This window comes from Sarcophilus harrisii, chromosome 3, assembly GCF_902635505.1.
Source record: "Sarcophilus harrisii chromosome 3, mSarHar1.11, whole genome shotgun sequence".
In the NCBI taxonomy this organism is placed as follows: Eukaryota; Metazoa; Chordata; class Mammalia; order Dasyuromorphia; family Dasyuridae; genus Sarcophilus; species Sarcophilus harrisii.
Genome location: NC_045428.1, coordinates 191894370 through 191916944, shown reverse-complemented (window position 1 = coordinate 191916944; position 22575 = coordinate 191894370). Strand labels below are relative to the sequence as shown.

Below are 22575 nucleotides of genomic sequence, written 5' to 3'. Positions count from 1 at the left end.
TCTCTTGCCTTGGAGATAGGGCTTGTGGGCTTCCTCCCAGAGTGCTCCTCTCTGACCCCAGTCAATGTTCCAAAGAAAAACTCTCTCAAGCTCTAAGAGCTTTCTGTATATATATGATCTCCCAAAGGTTAACTCCTCCTTCTGGAGAGAGAGGGATTCTAGGTTATTTCCCAGAGTGCTCTCTGGCCCTAAGGGAGGTGTGAATTTGGATATCTCATACTAAGCCATACTAAGCCCTGAAATCTCCCAAAAGTGTGAACTCCATTGAGTACTTAGATACTTATGAGCTCTCTAAAGGTGTGAACACAAGCATTGTTTCCATCAGTTGTACTTAGTACCTTGTTTCAAGTTTTGGCCCAAAATATCTCTTTCTAAGATCAAATCAATCATATTGAACCATGCCAAATTACATAATTATTGTCTCTATCAACTCCAATGTCTTAACAGTTTGTAAAGATTCCAACACATAACATTGAACAATATTTAACCAAACAAATCTAACGTAAAAGTTAGAAAGAAAACAAGTAACTAGGAAAAAATCTTCACAAGTATCTCTGATAAACGCCTCATTTCCACGATATATAAGGAATGTGTAAGGTAAACAATTTCTCAATACATGGTCAAAGGATATGAGCAGGCAGTTTACAAAAGGAAAAATCCAACCTATCAATAATCATATGAAAATACTTGACGTAGCTCACTAATAATTACAGGAAAGCAAGTTAAAACAACTTTTGAGATTCAAACTCCTATCAGACTGGCAAGGATTACAAAAAGGAAACTAACAAATTTTGGAGGGAATGTGGAAAAATTGTTGGTAGAATTATGAATTTGTCTAGATATTCTAGAAAACAGTTTGGAACTATGCTCAGAAAGTTATCAAGCTGTGCATGCCTGTCCTTTCAGCTATTCTAATACCAGGCCTATATTCCAAAGAAATTGAAGAACAAGAAAAAGGATCTAGATGTTTAAAAATATTTACTGTAGTTTTTTCATGGTAGCCAAAATCTAAAAACTAGTAATCTCCTACTTGGGAATATACAAAAATATGATATGTGAATGTATTGTACTACTCTTCTGGCATAAGAAATTATGAAATATTCAATCTCATTAAAATAGCCAGGTATATTATGAAGTTTTAAAAATTTAGATATACTTCTACAAAAATCTTACTTCTACAGCTTGTGATGGAAGGCTGAGCTAAGCTCTGCTAGGTCCTACCAAGATGCACAGCCTTTGAGTATAGAATTCATTAGATACCTATACGTGCCTGTAATCAGAGAACAAGCTTAGCTGTTTGGATAAGCGTTTCTATAAGAAGGTGGTCCATTATGAATTTTGTGGAGTAGAACCACACACAAAGACTAATTATGGTGGGGAAAAGAAATGAGTTTTACTTCAGTGGCGAGATAATTCATATAGGAATTTTTTTAAAGTATTGATGAACACTGGAGAAAATGTGGGAAAATTCAGACAATAATATACTGTTGATAAAGTTATGAACTACCAATCAATCTGGAGAACAATTTGGAACTGCACCCATTAGTAGACCTATGTCCAAAAAGGTTTTTAAGAAAAGGGAAAAAAGGACCTTTTTGAATAAAAATATTAATAGCTTGTATGTGTGTGGTGTCAAAGAACTTGAAATTGAAGGGATGTTCATCAACTGAGAAATGGCTGAACAAGTTGTAGTATATGATTGTGATGGAATTTTGTACCATAAGAAAGATAAGCAGGATGGTTTCAGAAAAACTTAGGCAGTCCTATATGAACTGATGCAAATGAAGTTAATAGAAGCAAGACAACAATAGTAACAATATTTTAAGGACAATCAAATGTGAAAGACTTAGCTTACTCTGAGTAAGACAATTATCCAAGAAAATTTCAAAATGATTGAAAATGCTTATTTTCAGAGAAAGAACTGATAAACTCTTAAGTAAAGATTGAACTTTTTCACTTTCATACTTTTTTCACTTAATTTTTCTGAGGGTTTTTGTAACATGGCTAATATGGAAATAAGTTTTGTGACTTTATATATAATCAATATCATCTTGCTTGCATTCGCAAGGGGTGAAAGAGGAGAAGGAATGAGAGATAATTTGGAATTCAAATTCTGAAAGTTGAATGTTTTAAAACCTTTTAAAAATGCAATTAAAATATTTAATGAAAGCATATTCAAAATATTAAAATCACAAAAAATAAAAGTATTGAAGTAAACCGACCTTTTAACCTTAATTGCAGCTAGAGGATATTAGATGTAACTAGCAGGGCAAATCATTTATATTGCAACAATTAGTCTGAAATAACAAATATATATCACAAAATAAAGGAGAGTAGAATTGGTCTTCAAATGAATAGCAGGAATTTCAACCAGTAACCTTAACCTTAACTCAGTCCTAACTACTTAACATTAATCTTTAAAGAGAAACAGAAAATAAAGATCAAATGAAATTAACATGAAAAATATAAGGTAGAATAAGACAAGAAGACAGAGAAAAAGCGTAGAATGTTCCAGAATGGTCTGTATCCATTCAGGGGTGTGTGTGTGTGTGTGTGTGTGTGTGATTATAATTACCAAAAGAACAGAAACATTTTATAGAGAATATAAAATCATGGAAGAGAGGAATTTTAGTTGTAAATTTGGATACTGTTGCTATCATGACTGGAGAGAGACTATCAAACTTGGAAACTAAAGGAGTTATAACTGCCATATGTGAGAAAAAGTAAAAGAGAGGTTTGCTGAGAGACCTAAATCTAAATTTAAAATTTAAATTTAAACCTTTAAGGTTTGGAGAAGGTGTGCTGCAAAGAATTCTTGACTGGCTTTAATCAGTCTAGAAAGAACTACAAAGAATAGAACTGTACATCAAAAATTCAGGAAGAATTCTCAGTTACAATTGATGGTTCAAGGTAAATCTAGATATGATCTTAAGAGTGCTGCATTGTTGAAATACTAAATTTTTCTCTTATTTGTTTATGCTGTTACTAAATTACATAACTGATAACACTGACATTTTTCTAAACCTAAGAGATCAGGATTTTAGAGAGTAGAAACAGTTTATAGGGGACAGAAGGGAAGTACCTACTCTATATGCAAGGAACTGTGCTAAACACTTTACAAATATTTCATTTGATCTTCACAACAACACTGTGAAGTGAAAGTTACTTTTATCCCTATTTTACAGTTGAGAAAAAATTGAAAAAGATCGAGAATAGATCAAGTAACTTGCCTATTGTCAAACAGCTAGTAAGTAGTGGAGACTGAATTTGAACTCAGTTCCTGCTGATTCTAGGACCAGGCTTCCATCAACTGACCTCCAGAACTGCCTAAAAAAAAAGTTTTAAAAGTTTACTTACTAAGCTGGAGTGGGGACTTAGAGCTAACTGATTAATGATATATTATACATTTCATGTAAATTATCAGGAAAGATCAGAACATATGTTTGATTGATTTAGAACTCAGCATGAGAATTAGTAAGGAAAGAAACTACTTAAAGAGGAGGATGTTCACTCTATAACGATAAGCATTTTTCTAATATTCAGGACTAATTACTCTTCTGAAAAAGAGGCTTGAAAATAACTGTTTGGTCATGTATACTTATTTTGTATTTAATTTATACTTTAACATATTTAACATGTATTGGTCAACCTGCCATCTGGGGGAGGGGGTGGGGAGAAGGAGGGGAAAAATTGGAACAAAAGGTTTGGCAATTGTCAATGTTATAAAATTATCCATGCATATAACTTCTAAATAAAGAGCTATATAAAAAAAGGAACCTTTAAAAAAAAAAGAAAGAAAGAAAGAAAGAAAATAGCATGTTGAAGTTAGCATTTATTTTTATAAGAAAAATGAACTATATGTAATTCATATTTGCAGTTTGGGATATCAAAAGAAGATGGACCTTTGTTTGAGAAAAAAAAAAAAAAAGAAAAAGAGGCTTGGCAAATTTCCATAATAACATATATCTAGGTAGTATTTGAGAAAGGCATAGGACCTTTGCTCTTTTTTCCTCCGTAAAGTAAAAAAATTTCTCAGGAAAATTCCCCAAATCTCATTTTACTTAACAAAAATTTCCATCTAGATTTTTAAAAGCTAAGTCAAGGAATCTTATAAGCTGGTTATTTTGTGTTGAAATTTTCCCATTTTGGTTCTTAGAAATTGCATTAGTTTTCAGCGTTTTGATTTTTTAAAGACATATGACAATTTTGATTTATGCAAAATAAATGTTGTTTTGTTCCAATTCATAATTGACTTCTTTCTAAATTCCTAATTTGGAATGATTAAATTTGGACTCTTTTCCTTTTTCTTACCAAAAGCTACTTTAGAATCCAACGTTTATGTTTCTTGCTTACCAGAGAAAAACTCTGAGGTACAATTTTGCTAGTCATAATCCCATTTAATTTTAAAAAATCAAATAGATAATCAGCTTTAAGATAATTCACCTCAGGCAACCTTTAGATTGTAATAATATGATTTTAAAACCAAAGTAATCTTTCAAGTGTGGAAATATTCTATTCTTCCAAAAATGCATATTATGTATTCCATAAAATACAACAGGATCCTTAATTCAAGATATGAATGTATGGGAAGTTACTGTAAATATGTCAAGGAAGCAAATTAACTTTTTAAATATACCTAATGTTCGAGTGTGTAGTACCAAGTGACCTAGGTAATAATTTTTAATATTACTTCTTTTGATCTCGAGATTACCATAGAAAAGCAGCCTACAAGTAAGTTAAAAGAAAGGGGAAAGGGAGAGATATTTGGGAATGGATATTGGTGTGAGTGGGGTGAGTAATAGGGAGGAGTGGAGAATGAAGTTTGGGTTTCCTGGATTTCAGAATTTGAATGCACATTCTCTTGCTCTGATTAGGAATTTCATTTCTACATTGGAAGATAAGTGAAGATAAGGAAGATATGACAAGACAAAAATTCTGCACTCCATTATTATTACTAATTATTATTACTAATTATTAATTAACATCCCTTGGACTTGTTCTCAAAGAAGGCAAGTGGGCAGTAAATCACAGCTTTGCAAATATTTATCTTAACCCAACTCCCTTCCCCCAATTACACATCCTTTTAAATGAATGCAGTTGCTCCCTATCTATTTAGTTCTGATTCTATTAGACTTCTGCTAGGAGGAAAGGGGTAACAGGCAGTGCTAGGTGAAAAGACCCTAGGAAAAACGAACAAAAAACAGAATTTGGCAAAATTGTCAGGGGTGGGGAGTTTGGGGGATGAGGGACACGAGACGGAGCACAACTATGTATCGACACAATTGATTACTCACATTTTCTGCTTCTGAGAGCTGGATCTTAAGAGACTCCGAATGGAGGCAACGCAGCGCCCTCCAATTATCTTCATTGTGAGAAGGACCAGCAGCAAAGACTGCGAGATGTTGTGTGCAGACTTTTCTGTGCTGCTGCAGCTTCGGCTGCTTCTGCTTTTGCTCCAGTTTCTTCTCTATTTACATTGTCTCAGGGCCTCAGAGTGAAGCAGGAGAGCTGCAGTAGCATGCGAGAAAGAAGGAAGTACCCATCTGTCAAAGGCCCAGCCCCTGCTGGGAAAAGTGGATAACAATGGGACAGGATCTAATCCCAGAAACAGGACATTTTTTCAGGAAGCTTTTCAGAGTTTGTGGGGTTGGGACGGGGTGGAGAAAGCTGGTTTAGTAAACAGACCTTATTTTTTACTTTTGTTTTTAAAACTTTGAATTCCAGATTCTATTCCCCCCAACTGAAAAAGCATGTGAAAACATGCAAAACATGTCATGTTAACAAAAGAAAATATAGATGTCCTTCCATCCTCCCCCTCCCTCCCACCCCCCAAAAAAAACTCAAGAAAAAAAGTTTTTCCTTCTCTTGCAATACGGTCAAAATAGTATGTTCGCTTATTATTATTATTATTAATACATATCTTACTTTTGGTTATATGAAGGGATAAATGTAAAATATAGTTTTTAAAAGTGAACAGAACACTGAAAACATTTCAGCAGGAAATATTTGCTTAAGTCTACTGCTAAGAAATCATTGTATCAGAGATAAGAAAGAAAAGTGGAAGGGCTTTCTACTGCACTTTTCCTAATGGCATTAATTCGAAGAAGTTGGTTTCAGTGAATTCTTTCAGGAGTCTGTAATTATAAAGGTGTTCATGGAAACAAACAGTCCTGATATTCAATATTGTATTAGCTCATTTATTTAGTCCTTTCTATGGACTTTGAAATTGAATTTAGGAAGAGATCAGCAATTTGAACAAAACAGTCCCTTATAGGTATGCTAACTTGTTGACTTTAATAATGGCAAAGAAACTGAAATTTCTGATTAATTCACATTCGGGGTTGCATAAATCAATATTAAAGGACTAAAAACTTCCATCCAAAAGTGGTGTTTTACGCTAACTGAATTACTGCTTCAGTTTTAGTGGGAAGGGAAGAAGAAAAAAGAACAGATAAGGGAAAAAATTAACATCAGTATATAGATAAAAAGGAGACAAAATAAAAATGACTATTTTAATGAATTGTTGAAATTCCCAACTCCCTTAAAATACTAAATTGTGGTGTTTTTCTTCTATTATAATCTATTACAATAGATGACTTACCATTAGTCCTGAGTATGGTGCCTGAAATCTGTGTCAAACATATCCTTTGACATGGAATTGTAGTGAAGGATGTTTTCCTTCCAATTTTCTAGTCAACGAAAGGAATAGAATAGAATAGTAAAAGTAGAAGAAACAGAGCATTGACTTTAATAGAAAAAATTCAAGTATAGGGGAGCTACTGTAGGATAATACAAGTTAATTTCTATATTAAAGAATCAGAAGGCTTGAAATATGATATTCTAGGGAGTAATGGAGATATTATTACCAAGAATCATCTACCCAGCAAAGCTAAGTATAATCCTTCAGGGGAAAAGGTATTCAATGAAATATTGGCCTTTCAAGCCTACAGGATTAAAAGACCAAAGCTGAACAGAAATTTTGATTTTCAAATACAGAATTCAGGAGAAGTATAAGAAGGTAATCAAGGAAGGGAAACCATAAGGGATTTAATAAGGTTAATTTGTTTACATTCCTACATAGGAGGATACTTGCAACTCATAAGAACTTTCTCCTTATTATGGCAGTTAGTATAAATAGATAGCACAGATGTGAGTTGAAGAGGAAGAGATAATATCTAAAAAACTAAAATTAAGGGGTGAGAGAGGAGTGTACTGGGAGAAAGGGAAAGAAGAGGTGGAATGGTGTAAATTATTGGCCACAAAAGAGGCAAGACAAAGCTTTTACAGCGAAAGGTAAGAGGGGAGGAGGAATAAGTGAACCTTACTCTCATCAGAATTGGTTCATAAAGGAAATAACAAACACACTTAATATGGATATAGAAATCTATCTTACTCTCCAGGAAAATAGGAGGGGAAGGGAATAACAAAAAGGGAGGAAGGTGATAGAAGAGGAAGCATATTGAGGGAGGCAATGGTGAGAAGTAAAACACTTTTGAGAAGGGATAGGATAAGAGGAATGAGAGAATAGAATGAGAGAGAGTTAGCCGTAGCAATTATGAAAAGAATTATGAAGCAAGTTTTAATGATATAGGCCTCATTTCCTAAACAGACAGAATTTGTCAAATTTGTAAAAAAATAAGAGCCATTCCCTAATTGATAAATGATCAAGAGATATGGACTATGCTTAAAGGGATATAAAAACATGTATATCTTTTAACCTAACAATACCACTACTAGATATAAATCTCAAAAGAGATTTTAAAAAAAAAAGGACCTATTGTGATATGTGATTATGATGGAATATTATGGTTCTGTAAGAACTGATGAACAGGATGCTCTCAGAAAAACCTGGAAAATTCTCCATGAACTCAAACTGAAATAAATGAACTGCCTGCAAAATGCCTACAAAGTAACAATGTTATGCAATGACTTTGCTCTTCTCAGCAATAGTGATCCATACTACTTTGAAGGACTTGTAATGAAAAATGCTATCCATACTCAGAAAAAAGAATTGATTGTGTCTGAATATAGACTGAAACATACTTTTTTAAAAACTTTTTTTCTTGAGTTTTTTTTTGGGGGGGTGGGAGGGAGGGGGAGGATGGAAGGACATCTATATTTTCTTTTGTTAACATGACATGTTTTGCATGTTTTCACATGCTTTTTCAATTGGGGGGAATAGAATCTGGAATTCAAAGTTTTAAAAACAAAAGTAAAAAATAATCGTTCTACATGTAGCTGGGGAAAATAAAAATATTAAAACAAAAAAAAAAGGTAATCTAGGAAGCAACAGTCTAAGACAGCAAAAAAGAATGAAGGAATAAAATCTGTTGGGCCTAGCAGGGGTTTGTTTACACAACAGAAGCACTAGCAACTGGGATTCTCCAGTTGCGGGGTAGAACATTCCCCTCCCCCTAAGCCGCGTTCTCTTCCCTATTGTCCTCTTTAGGCGCTCGGGCGGGGGACGTGGGGCGGAGGCGGGAGGAAAGAAGTGGGTGGAGCTACGAAAGCCGGCCGCTCACAGGCCCGTAGTCCAGGATACCTGAGGCAAACGTTGGCGCATGAGTGTGGGCGGAGCTATAATTATTGGTGTACGGGCAGATCCTCAGAGTTGGCGCTAGTGGCGAGGGAAGGTTCTCTATTTTCTCCGGACTCGGGTCTTTCCTTGTCCTCTCTCGCTGGTGATCTGTGATCCCAGAGTAGTCTTTCCCCATCCATCCTTCCCCCTCCCCCTTTCCCATTTCACCCCCACCCCCATCCCCGTTTTGATTCCCGGACCTTCATGCCTTCTGTCCCTTCCTTTTCCCCCCTCCCCCCATCCAGTCCCCGTTCGGATTCCCGGGTCTTGCCTTTGTTCACCCCGCCCCATATTGATGTTCGGGCTTGATTCCCGGACTTTACCTTTTTTGTTCATCCCTGATATTGATTTGCAGGCCTTGTTCTTTTTTCACTCCGACTGGCTGCGACCCTTTAAATCCTAGGCCCGGAGGCCGCTAGCACCTCCTCCCTGTCCGGGCGGAGATGGCCGGAATCGGCCGCTGTAAATTGTTCGATTTCTTGAGTACCTGTTTCCCATGCATGAAAAATTATCAAGTCCCACCAAGGTAGGAAAGGGGGAAGGCGAGGGGTTCAGCCCCGCACCCATGGGGTCTGCTGTTATATGCTGTTTGGGGCGGGGCCCCATGACATCGATTTTTTAAAAAAAAACTTGTTTAGGTCTAGACATTGCTGTTTCCACTTTGCTCTCAGGAGAAAACCCGGAGCCGTGAAGGGGAAAAGCCTAGTTTCTTTAAAAAACAAACAAACAAAAAAAAAAAACCAACACGATTTTTTTTTTTTTTTTTTTTTTTTTTGCCGATCGCATTAAAGTTTGCAAAGAAAGCTTTTTTTTTTTTTTTTTCCTCACTCGAAATTGGAATCCTTTTTGAATTTGGAGGTTCCTCCCTTCCGGAGGAAAATTCCGAATTGAAAAAGAATGAAAGAAATGAAATAGCTTTTTAATTAAGCATTTCGACCTCCCTTGTTTTGCTTTGATATTTTTAAGACTACAGCTTTCTATATTGTAGATTGCATAGTAAACTAAAATTTCTTATAGTTGCAACGAGCATTTCTATTCTTTACCCTGGTTCCAGTTATGCCTATTTTTTTGTTTTTATTCACTTCTTCCTACTTGTGACCTGCATTGCCTCTTTTTGAATTTTCTGTACATCATTGGCTTTTTTTTTTTTTTTAAAGCTTTTGTGAATTCTAAAAGACCTAATAGCTCTTTAATTACCTAGAGAAAATATTCCCTAAACAGAAAATTGTAATAGAGATCTGGGGTAGTCTGCAACTACCTATAACTAATGTTGATTTTCTTTTCACATCAGTTTTGGAACCAAGAAGATGGTAAAATACGGGTAAAGCCTTTTTAAAGCTTAATTCAAGCTTCGTGTTTTCCTTCAAGTTGAATTGTACTTTATGAAAATGAATTTTCTAAAAAAATTTATAAATCTTAAGAAAAATGCATTTTAGATTGACTTTTAGATTATTATGATATTTTCTTTATATCATATTAGTTTTTCTAATACATCCTCTCCCTACATCCCTACTTGAACAGTCTAAAGCAAAAAAGAATGCATTACATAGCAAATATAGAAATATGTTTAAAAGGGTTGCATATATTTACTGTATTGGAATATTTACTCTCTTGGGGAAGGCAGAGGTAAAGAAGGTAGGAAGAAAAATTTGGAATACGATTTTACAAAAATGAATGTTAAAAACTATCTTTACTTGTATTTGGAAAAATCAAGTAGTATTAGAAAAATAAAGCAAAAAAGAATTTTAAAAAACATAAAAAATAAACTAGCTAACTTCATCTAAATCGTTTGACTGCATATGCTATTTCCCTTCCATGCTCTTTTCTCTCTACCGCCTCAAAGGATAGAGGATCATGAGCTATTTTTTTCTCTTTCTTGGGGCCCAAACTTGGTAATGATTACTTTTAAGGACTATTTTGTAATTTTGTAGTTTTAATGAGATTGATTTCTGCCCTTTGATATTTTGATGCTGTAGGTTCAGATTTTAACAACTAATGATTTGATTTCATAGTCTTCCTGAGCCTTCACTTTCACAAAAGATAACCTACAATCATTTTTTTTTGTTTGTTTGTTTCTAAAAGAGATGTATATAGAATAATAGTATTTTCCTTATGATTTTCCTGAAAGGCAACCACATCATCATCATGAGTCTTTTGGAATTGTTTTGGATCATTGTTGAGAAAAACTGTCATTCGCAGTTGACCATTGTACAATTTTGCTGTCCTGTGTACAATGCTCACTTCACATGGAAGCCTTTTTAGGTTTTTCTGAAAGCATCATGCTTGTTATTTCTTTTCATACAAAAATATTCCATTACAATTATATATCACATCTTGTTCAACGTTTCCCCTATTGATGAATATCCCTTAATTTCTACTTCTTTGTCGCTATAAATATTGTTATAAATATTTTTCTACAAATTCTTTTCACAGTTTTTTTAAAAATCTCTTTGAATACAGACTTAGATATGGTACTGCTTACTCAAACAGTATGTACAGTTTTAGAGCCCTTTGATCATAGTTCCAAATTCTTTTCTGGAATGTTTAGATTCGTAACTCCACCAACAGTAGGACCAGGATTTCTTAACTTAGTGTCCATGGACCACCCGGGGGTTAATGAATAGATTTCAAGGGGTTCATTAATTTGGATGGAAGAAATCTATTTTTTCAGTGGGATAGTAGCTTCCTAAGAACTTCTGGTCACAGTTTTAAATACATTTGAATGTATAGGCCATTTATAGAAACTGTGGAGAATTATTACTTAATCAAGTAGCTAATACTGATTATCTAGATTAAATTATTCATACCATACCATACCAATATCATATACTGCAGTGACTACAAGTCTATATCTTTTTGTATCTTCACCTAATAACTGAAAAAAAAAAAAGATGCTTAACAAGTATTGATAATGATATTCTGTTGTATTATACAACCTAGAGAATGAATGGTAAGAAAGGAGAGTTAAGATGTAGAACATGAACTGTATGAAGCTTTATCATAGTAATTGGAAATATTTACAAGTACTTAAGTTAATTTTTAGTTTAAAAACACTTTCTACATGTATTTTGAGTAACAGAAATTTTCTTTGATTTAGAAACCAGTTTTTGTTTAATTTGAATTAAAATTAATAAAAAATGAAATTAAACATATTTGCTATGTAGATAGGATACCTCAAGTTGTCTGTTCTTGTTGAGTATCTTTTGGATAAGTGAAATTCAAAGGATGTGAACTTTCCAAATATAGATGTAGAAAATATTGTGCCATTTGTTTTTAATTCCTAAAATTTTACATATATTTAACTTTTCTCTGACTTAATAAATGACTTGTATTATTCAGTCGAAAAATACATTTATCAGTACCACTTTGCAAAGGGCTCTATGTTTGGTACTGGGTATAGAAAGAAAAGAAAATAGTTCCTGACCTCAAGGAGCTTACATTTTACAAAGGAGGAGAACATAGTATGTACACAGATAAATAACTAAAAATAACTTAAAGAGAGAGCACTAAAAAATTATAGGGATCAGGAAAGGAGATAGCATCTCATTTTTTTTTTTTTTTAAGGGAAGATAGGAATTTTTTTGTTTTTTAAATTCAATTTTTTTCCAGTCAATAAAAATAATTCTCCTCTCCTTTCTTCCCCTCTCCAATTGAGAACAAAAGAATTCTTAAGTTGCAAACACATACAATAAAATAAAACACATTTCCATATTGTCCATATGATTTTCAAATTTATTTCTTCAGAGATTGGCAGCTTTGTACATTACTAGTAGAAGGAATAGTGTTAATATTTTAAATATATATCACAGTAAGATATAAATGGTTACATAAAAGATCATAAAAGGATTAGAAGGAGTCGTCCTTGGCAGTGGAATGAGGAAACTGAGGTAAACCAAGGTTATGTGACTTGTCTCAGGTCACACCGGAAGGTTCTAAGGATAGATTTAAACTGGGATTTTTACAACACTGGGCTAGGAACTTTACCAAAAGAATGTAAATTTGTACAATTAGATCTAGGAGATATATTCAGAATAAAACTCTTAAAGTTTTACTTCACACCCCTCAGATTGTCAGAAAAATGACAATTGTTGAAGGCTTTGTGGGAAGACAGGCACTCCAATGAACTCTTGGTGGAGCTGTGCCTTGTAACCATTCTGAAAAATTATGTGGAGTTATGTGTAAGTTGCTAAACTAAATCTACTCTTTGAACTTAAGGAAACTTACTAGATGAAAAAGCCCTATATGATACAAAAATATTTATGAAACTATTGTTGTTGCTTTTTATCTGCCATTTAGAATTATTTATTACATTACTTATCTTTAATCTATATAGATACTATGACTTGTAACCATTCTGGAAATACTATGTGGATTTATATTAGTCACTAAACTAAATCTATCCTTTGACCTCAAAGTCCAGTACATGAAAAAGTCTATATAATACAAAAATATTTATGAAACTATTCTTTATAATAGTTGGTAACTTGAAAGGAAAGTTCCCATCAATTGAATAATACCAGGACAAATTATAGAATATGAATATGACAGTAGTATTATACCATAAAAAATGATGGCCATAAGGAAGTTAGAGAAATTTGGGAATATTTATATAAATTGATGCTGATTGAAATAGAACTAGGAGAACAAATTATGTGAAAATCTCAATGATATAAAGGAAAACAATATTGAAGTCTTTACTTTAGACATATTCATAAATGCAAGTGTTGATTTGTTTTGCTTCATTTTATTTATTTAGGAGGGTTGATAGTGGACTAGAAAAAAGGGAGAGGGTGTCATTGATAAATTTACACAAGGTAAAAAAAAATGAAAAAGAACCAGTGTTTTAAAAAAGTAATACTATTTAAAAAAAAAAATGGATCTTTATTGAAAAGCTTGATATTTTAAAAAACCACAAGTTGTTAAACAGCAAACAAATTTTTTTTTATAAATAGATATATTGTATACACACATGTATATGCACACACATATAGAGGGAAAGAACATTACAGATTGTCTTTTAAATTGCATGTCAGAGAACATAGATAATCCAGTATTTAGTTTTTCCTGTGTACAAAGGCTAAATTCCTCTTGAGTTTTTTATGCCTTTGACATCTTTCTTTGTAAGTTATTTTGAGAATCACTCTCCCCATTGCCTGTTGTTGTTTCTGTTGCTGCTGCCTTCCTAATTCATCTGCTTTACTTAAATTTGTTTTCTGTGGGACCATGTCCATGTCAACCAGTCAAAAAAACATTAAGTACCTTCTGTGTTCCAGGCATTTTGTTAGGTGCTGAGAATGTAAATACAAAGAATAATTTTAAAAAAATCCCTATTTTAAAGCAGCACATTTGAGACTGTATATTAGAGTATAAGTGTAGTGATTTCCACTCTCTTTGGAGATGAAAAGAGCTTGGTATTGATGCGGGTTGTGGACCCTTTAAGAAAATAATAAATCAGATTGATTTATTCCTTTCTGATTCCCTCCTAGCTGATGTATTATCAATTCAGGAAGGTAGGACCTTTGATTCACTAATCCTGGTCAAAAGCATCCCTTTGAATCCCAACAGGAGATCTGGTCTCTCCCAGCCCCCATGGGATCTGAGCCAACATGGGCTGTCCCAGCCCCCATTCTAATGATATGCTCAGGTTTCCCAACCCCCACCAAACAAACTCTAACCCTCACTGAAACCCATTGAGGAGCCAACTTGGGACTCCACACGGGCCCCTTTAGCTAAATCTCTCATTATAAAAGAGCCAAGCTGGAGTGCTCTCTTTGCAGAGGTTCCAAGCATGCCAGCCTTTTGCCTGGCATGCCAAGGAGCCTCTGTCCACTGGAACCCTGTTTCCAGTGCCCTCCTCTCTTTATCCTCACCTGTTTCCTTAACTAGACTTTAATTTTACTTCCAAACCCCATAATAAACCTCTTTTATCAATATAGGTTTTTGGGTCTGTAAATTCCTTTATGGGGACTTTTGCGCCGCTACTAGACCTCATTTAACTCTGTATCCTTGTGAATCCAAAGGGGTTGCAGGGGAGCTGTATTTGACTCCCTGCACCCCGAACCTGCCACTAGACCTCAATTAAACCCTAATTTCATTTAGGTCCTCATCAGTATGAATATCTTTATAAATATTTTCTAATTTTCATCTCTTGCTTTTCTTGCAGTGGTCTCTACTTCCTTTAATACCATTAGGAAGATTTTGCTTTATTGGACTTAATTCTTTAAACTTTTTTTTTTCCCTCCACTGCTTTTCACTTTTATATCAAGCAAAATACTACTCATAAATCTTTTGTCATCTTTTCTTTATAAAGTTCTTATTACCTGAGTTTATAGTCTAAACTGGTTTTGCCAATTACTGCTATACATTTAGCAAAATCTAATTTACTGACTCAAGCAGTTTCCAGGACATTTCAGTTTATTTTTTTGTGGCAGTTGATTTGCACTATTTAAATTTCTGTAGGAAATTGTTATAATCTATTTTGAATGAGTGATTGAAAAAAACATTTATTAATCTCTTTCTTCCTGATTGTCACTTTGCAAAATCTTGGGGGTACATATACAAGAAAATACAGGATCTTCCCTTACATTCAAATAGGAAAAGAACATATTGAGGAGTGGTGACTAAGGGAGAGGGGGAGACTCCAAAATGATAACTGTAGTCCTGGGCCATGTTCTTTCCAGGAGTGGTTGTATTTCTTTGATTACTGTTTCCAGAGCAAGAATTTTATGGAGGATTAGTGGGACTGGAAGGACAATGAAGAGAAAGAAAGGGAAGTGAGATTTACCTTAATCAAAATATGACAAGTGATGGGAGGAGTAACAGCAATGGTAATGAGTCCTACTGGCTATAGTGAATGCTAATCATTAGAAATATAATTTTCCCAAAAATAACATCAAGATCACTGGAGAACAGCTTTTACTTTAACCATGTGCTGTTTTCATGGTATTTTAGTAGCTTGTTTAAATAGACCATGTTGCAATATTCCCCTTACAAGTTAGTTAGATGATTCAGAGTACATTTATTATAAATATTAAATATCTTGGGACAGTATACTGTTATAGAAAGAACACTAAATTTGGTTAAAGAGTTGGGTTTGGACCCTACCTTCAAATCGGAATAGCTTTGTCCTGAATCCTCTTCCCTCTTCCCTCTTAGTAGTAACTTCATAAGCCTCCATGAGACCAATTTATGTTTACACAGGTTACTTTCAAATAAAGATATCAAGTCTTCTGAGTTCTAGTGCTATGTCATTAGTGTTATGCTGGACATTTTCAAATTGGAGGTCCCATAGACACCTCAAACTTAACTTGTGTGAAATAGATAAAATTTCTTCTCACTTAACCCTCTTTTCAACTTATTGGGCAATCTTTCAATCATATAGGTTCGCAACTTTTATTTTAATAAAAAATATGTGATTATCATTTGGTTTTGTGCTGCTTTTAATCTGTCATTTTGAATTATTTATTACATCCCTCTATGTAGAATATCAAAAAGTGAATACCTTTAAAAATTATTTTGCTTAATTGTGTCAGAAATAAATTTTTAAAATGTAAATTATTGTATCCTTAAGTGATTTTTTAAATGTAATTTTTTAAAGGAAAGTTACTCTTCTTATGGTGGGGCTTGATAATTCAGGAAAAACTGCCACAGCCAGAGTTGTCAAAGGAGGTAAGCTTTGGATATTTATATAATTGTTAAATTATCTTTAATTTTGATTAGCTATTTCTTACAAAGCTTCCCCCCCTACCCCCCATTCAGGCCATCAAATGGTGTACTGTCTTTTATCTTGTTTTGCCCTTTTTTTCAACCTCTGTCAATATTCACAGATGTAACACTTCCTCTAAATCACAGATATTCCACTTTCTCTTAAACTTCACCTAATCAAATTCTGTCTCTTCCTTGAAGACTTTCCAGATCTGTCACTGCCCCATGCCTAATCTCATTCCTATCTATTTGACTTTGCTGATTGATGTGTATCTTGCATTGGGATTATATATATCTTCTGTGACTAGATTTGTCAAGTTCTTTTAGGAAAGATATCATTTTTCATTTTAGCATTATTTGTACTTAGAATGTTATATTGCACAAATTTTATATCATTATTTAAATTTCCTTGAATGCTGTTGAAATGATTTCTAGAATCATTGTATTTGAAGAGTTAGTTGTATGAAATTTGTAGCACTTTTTTGTTGTCATTGTTATGGAAACAGTGTTGTGAATGGTGATTACATACATACAGAAAGCCTATTTAACTTCTAATGTGGCTGAATGAGACTATGAATACTTAGAGCAGCATCTTTTATTCTCAGAACATAAAGGCCATGAAGTCAGAGAATAGATGGGAGTGGGTGGGAAGAGTAGGAAGCTGTATGAGTTTTTTATAAAGTCATTAACCTATCCTGAGCCTTCACATTTGAAGGGGGATAAGCTGACTCCTCTCTTTCTCTCTTCTTTTCCCTTGCATGATACTGTTTTTTACCCAAGGTTATAGCATTCCCCCAACAGATGCACCCTGTTGATAAGATTGTGAAAGATAGAGTGGTCAGTGGTCTAACATGGTGTCTTGCACAGAGGTATTTAACACTTATTGAAGTGCCACCATAAAACTTTTAAATATTTTATTTGTCTATTTATAATTTGTTTTGGAAAACACTGGCATAAAGGAAAGAGCTCTGAACTTGAATTCAGAAAATCATATTTTTAATCATTGCTTTACCACTGACTCATATAGCTTTGGATAAGTCACTTTTCTGTATTGGACCATCATTCTGATTTGTAAAATGAGGTCATTGGACTAAATGATCTCTAAAAACACTTCCAGCTTTAAAATTCTGTGATTCTGTAATCCCCCTTACCTCCTAACCCCAGACAACCTTTTTTTTTTTTTTTTTTTTTTTTTAAGTTTGTCTTTGATATCCAATTTCTTTGTAGCTTTCTTGGGTACTACTTGTTCTGCTGCCGCAGATATCCCCCCTCGAAGTCTCTTCCTCTATTAATTATTCCTTTATGTAGTTAAGAATTAGAAAGTAAGCAATGTAAATGATGGAATTTGTTTGTAATGATGAAGTAGAATTTATAGTAAAGAAGTGTTGGATTTGGAAACCTGATTTTAATCCAGGTTTAACTGGTTATTTATATAACAAGACATTTACTTTATCTTTCAGCCACAATTTTCTCATCTGTAAAATGGTATTTGTTATAAGTGATGGTGTTCTAATGGCAGTCAAAGAGCTGTGGGAATCCCCTTTTGGTTAGCGCAGTTCCTTCATGAAAGAATTCACGAACTGAAGAGTTTAAGTGGCAAAAATGGAAGTTTATTGTTGGATTAGAAGTCAGCGTTGCTAGAAAAACTGACTTCTTTAGTGGCAAAGTCCTATTAGGGAAATGGAGACTGGCCCTGAGAAGAGAATATCTTCACAGCAGGCAGGGTCCTGGTAGCTATGCCAAAGAGGCAAAGATGCTACTTTGGACATTCTGCAAAGAAGTGAGAGAACAGAAACCTATTTTATGAGCAGATCTTGGCAAGGGCTGATTAGACCAGGATCTCTCAATTGAAATTACTTTGAAGGCTTTTTTAGTCTGAGTGGAGATCTGGATACCAATGGAGGTCATTTGTCTTAGAAATGGCCCAGGCTGAGAAGCTCTCTCATAGACTCCAAGGAGCCTGGGAGACCAGGAATCAAAGGGGACAGAATTTCAGAGTATTAATTTTACAGATCAAAAGGGAACACAGTTTCATACCCTTTCATAAGAAAAGTACTTTGTTGTAAACTTCAAAGCAGTATATATATTTAAGGTAAAAAAGCCTTTTAATTCTACTAAAAGTAATTCTATTTTTAAAAGTTTATCCTTATTAATGCCAAATAAATTACATATTTGGTAAAATGTCTATCAGAAGGGGGTAGAAAAATTCAGCTATGAAGATATTTATTAGGGATGAGTAAACTCCTTTAAAAAAAAAAAAGCTCTACCCCTTGAAAGTTGCCCTTCAGTGAGTTAATCAGTAAACATTTATTAACCACTTACTATGTGCCAGAAATTATATTAAGTACAAAAGATACAAAGTAGGCCGAAAGACAGTCCCTTTTATCTGATTTAATGAATTGGAATATGTGAAAAGGACCATGTACAAATAAGATATACAAAATGTCATTAGGGGAAAGGCAAAAATCATTAAGAAGGATCAGAAAAAGCTCTTCATAGAAGGCAGGTCTTTAGCTATGCCTTAAAGAAGCTGGGAGGCAGAGATGAGGATACTGTAAACTTTCTAGAACTGATCTTGCTTTTTACATTTTATCTGAACCCATCTATTCTCTAAAAGATTTCTTCCTTAGGTAAGGGAAAGGCAGTTTAGCAGTGTTAACATTGACTTCCCAAATGATTATGCTGCCTTTGTGACAAAGTCACATAACCTCTTTGAGCCTCAGTTTTATTGTCTATACATGGGGGTGATGATAAAAAACATAGACCTTCTTAGTTGTTTAGTCCAATTCATATTTACAGATAAGGAAACTGAAGTCAACAGGTTAAATGACTTGTCCTGTATCACCTAGCTAGAAGGTGTCTGAGGCTGAACTTGAACTCAACTCTTTATGACTCTACACCTAGCACTTTTACTTACTTTGCTCACTACCCCCATACACTCCTTTACACACAAATAAAAAAAAACTGAATAAGTGTGAGATAGTCTTATATGGGAGGACATAAAGGAGGATATATAGCATATTTGTATCTATAAATTGTTTGTAAGTCATTGCTTATATTGTCTAACTTTTTGTATGTCCAATCTCTTATTGGATTGTAAGCTCTTTACCAGCAGGGTTTTTGTATCATATATTTCTTTGTATTTTCCATAGTCTTACATTGCCTGCCTGCCTAACAAAATTTTTTTAGTCAAACAGTGAATGTTTCTTTAAATGAATATTTGAAAGCTTTGCTTTAGTATAATGATGTAAGATTTTAAATTATTTAATAATTTGTGTAACGTTAAATATTAGCAAAAGCATTCCGAAGAATGTTGTGTTTTGTTTTTCTTTCCTTTAAAACAGAAAGTCCGACAGATGTGGCCCCAACCATTGGTTTTTCCAGAATTGATTTTAAACAGGGAAATTTTGATGTCACAATTTTTGACGTAGGAGGTGGACACAGAATAAGGGGAATTTGGAAAAATTACTATGCTGAATCATATGGCTTGATATTTGTGATCGATTCCAGTGATGTAAATAGAATAGAAGAAACGAGAGCGGCAATAACTGAAGTTCTAAGTCATCCCAGGATGTCAGGAAAACCTGTGTTGGTGTAAGTAACAAATCTGAAAAAATAAATTCAAGATAAGTGATATATTGTCATAAAGATAATAATTTGTGTTTTGAAATATTGGATATATGACCATATTAATTCTACTAATATGGGAACTATATAGTTTAACTTTTTTATGCTATAAGTTTATTGATCCTTCTTCCCTTTCTTTTTTAATGTAATTTTCCTACTATATAAAGCCTTCTCACATTAGTTAGGCACTCTATACCTGCTCAAAAATTTTTTTTTAGTTGTTTTTGATGTTCTACCAAATAATTGGAGCAGAAGAGTTGAGTAGCCATTTGGAATCTGTGATTAGTTAAAGGACAAGAAACAAAGAATGTAGTCTGTCTTGTAATAGGAATGAGAAAAGGTGCTAGCTCATTTTCCCCTTATTGAGTAATTTAAATTCTAACATGTATTTTAAATTAAATTATTACATGAATCTTTTAAAACTTTTGATCATACCATTTGTTTTTATATCACAATTATTTCTGACTATTCATCTTTCCTGCCAATCCTGTGACAATTGTTAAAAAGTTAAGGAAAACTAACCAACATCTGAGAGCATATATGACATTTTATACTCATATAATACTTGCCTTGTTTTGAATTATTCTTGTATAAATAATGGAGAAATGTATTTAGATTTACATTACTTTTCTTGTGTAAAGCCAAGGAAACCTAATTGCTATGTCTTTTTCATACCTTCTCTGCCAATCTTTCCTTCACTCAAAAAAACAATTTTGTGAATGGTAGTTGTGCCTTCTCTTTTAGGGGCTTCCAAGTGCTATTAATACTTCATTAAAATTAGTTTATAATCACTGAAATTTGATCAATAAGAGAATAGTGAAATTGTCCCACAATCATACTGAGCCCACTTTGCATTAGATTTTATGAAAAATAATGACATATAAATGTTATGTTTTATAATAGTTATATTTACATATATTTTATATTATATTTGTACATGTGTTTATATTTATCTATCCATGCCATTTCTTTTTTTTAGCACTCTTTTATTTTTTTTGGCTGAGCAATTAGGGTTAAGTGACTGGCCTGGGTCAGACAGCTAGGAGATGTTAAGTGTCTGAGACCAGATTTGAACTCTGGTCCTCCTGACTTCAGGACTGGTACTGTATGCACTACACCACCTAGCTGCTCCTCCTTTTAACTCTTAAATCATTCCTTGAGTACAATTTAAAATAATTCTTATAGTTAATTCACCTATCATTCCTTTTAGAGTGAGAAACTGGAGGTTTTTGTTTAATTTTATATTGTGAATTTTTGTACAGCTTAATACATAGGATATTATAAATTGTTTAGATAGTGGATTTGTTCCTAAACGTATTTGAATGAGAGAACTGTTGAGACCTAGGAAAAGTGACTAGCTTAAAATCATTTAGGAGGTTTGAAACAGAGATTAGAGGTTATCTCTCATTTCATATGTATCTCTTATGTCTCTAACCAAAGATAACTTGTAATGATGAATAAAGGAATATTTGCTCCAAATCATTGTATTTGGAATAAAGAAAAAGAGAATAACTTGTTCTTTACAGATGTAAAATTGATATCTATACATTTTTAATATATTAAGTCAAATTGAAATGAATCGCAGCTTTCCCCCTATATTGCCCAGCTTCTTAAATTTTGGATTACTGCCCTGTATGGGGTCTAAGAAATGAAAGTTGTGAAATTATGATTTATTATCAATAAATGTTTGATTTGTATATGTATTTTATATACTTATATACCCAAGGTCATGTAAAAATTTCTCAGATGAAAAAATTTAAGAAACCCTGTTATAGTTGGCCAATTTAGTCATACATTGCCCTTCCCATTTGAATTCTTTGTGCTATCCTATTGCCATTCTAGCATTGCCAATCCTCAATCCTGGACATCTGTCTCCTTTTACTCCCATGCTATTTGCTAATCACCATGCTAAATTCTGGGAATACAAATAAGAAAAAGAGACAGTCTCTGCCCTCCAAGTATTTATATCTAATGAGGAAAGCATATACAAAAGAAAACTGATTAGTGGGAAGTGAACATGTAAGAGCATTGGTGGGAGACACAATGTTCCTGGAATGAAATCTAGCAGAGCATATAGAAAATGAAATGAGCATATAGAGATGAAATGATCTCTTCTTAAAGTGAGACTTTGGGAGGATTGTCAAAGAGCACTGCCTTCCATTCTTCCTGCCTTAGGGAGGAGGTAATGATGCTTCTCATTCCCATTTGGGTTTTGATCCTATCCTTCCAGGAGCTTACCCTGTCATATTCTTCCATTTCCAGTCACTGATGGCTTCAAATATATCTTGATAGATCTATGCTTTAAAAAAAAGAAAGAAAAGGCCTTCTTTTGACTCTGTCATTTATTTAGCCTTTTATCTATTGTTTCTTCTTTTTACTATCAAAGTATCTTTTTAAAATTTTATTGGTGCCATTATGATGGTGTTTTTTTTTTTTTTAAATCAAGGTCATTTTCTGATATATCATTCCTTTCCTCCTAGATACTACTCTTGTAATAAAGAATGACACGTAAGCAAAAATTAACAGTATAGCTCCAACATCTGGGTTTATCATATTTGGCATATGTTTCTACCGTACTCTTTTATGGAGAGGAGATAGAATTCTTGTATCCTAGGATCAGTGTTGGTTATTGTATTTAATCTGAATCTAGTTAATATTTTTTTTCT

General features: G+C 33.6%; 1 protein-coding gene across 2 annotated transcripts in view; it reads left to right on the top strand.

The window, feature by feature from the left end:
* The first annotated feature begins 9006 nt into the window (after nucleotides 1-9006).
* Nucleotides 9007-22575, top strand: part of ARL13B (ADP ribosylation factor like GTPase 13B) — an 85885-nt gene continuing 72316 nt past the window's right edge. For both annotated transcript variants that reach the window (XM_031958899.1, XM_031958901.1), the window contains exons 1-3: nucleotides 9007-9104; nucleotides 16176-16246; nucleotides 19627-19876. In XM_031958899.1, the coding sequence (XP_031814759.1) occupies nucleotides 9022-9104; nucleotides 16176-16246; nucleotides 19627-19876 (404 nt within the window). In that variant the 5' untranslated portion in view covers nucleotides 9007-9021. The remainder of the gene's footprint in view (nucleotides 9105-16175; nucleotides 16247-19626; nucleotides 19877-22575) is intronic.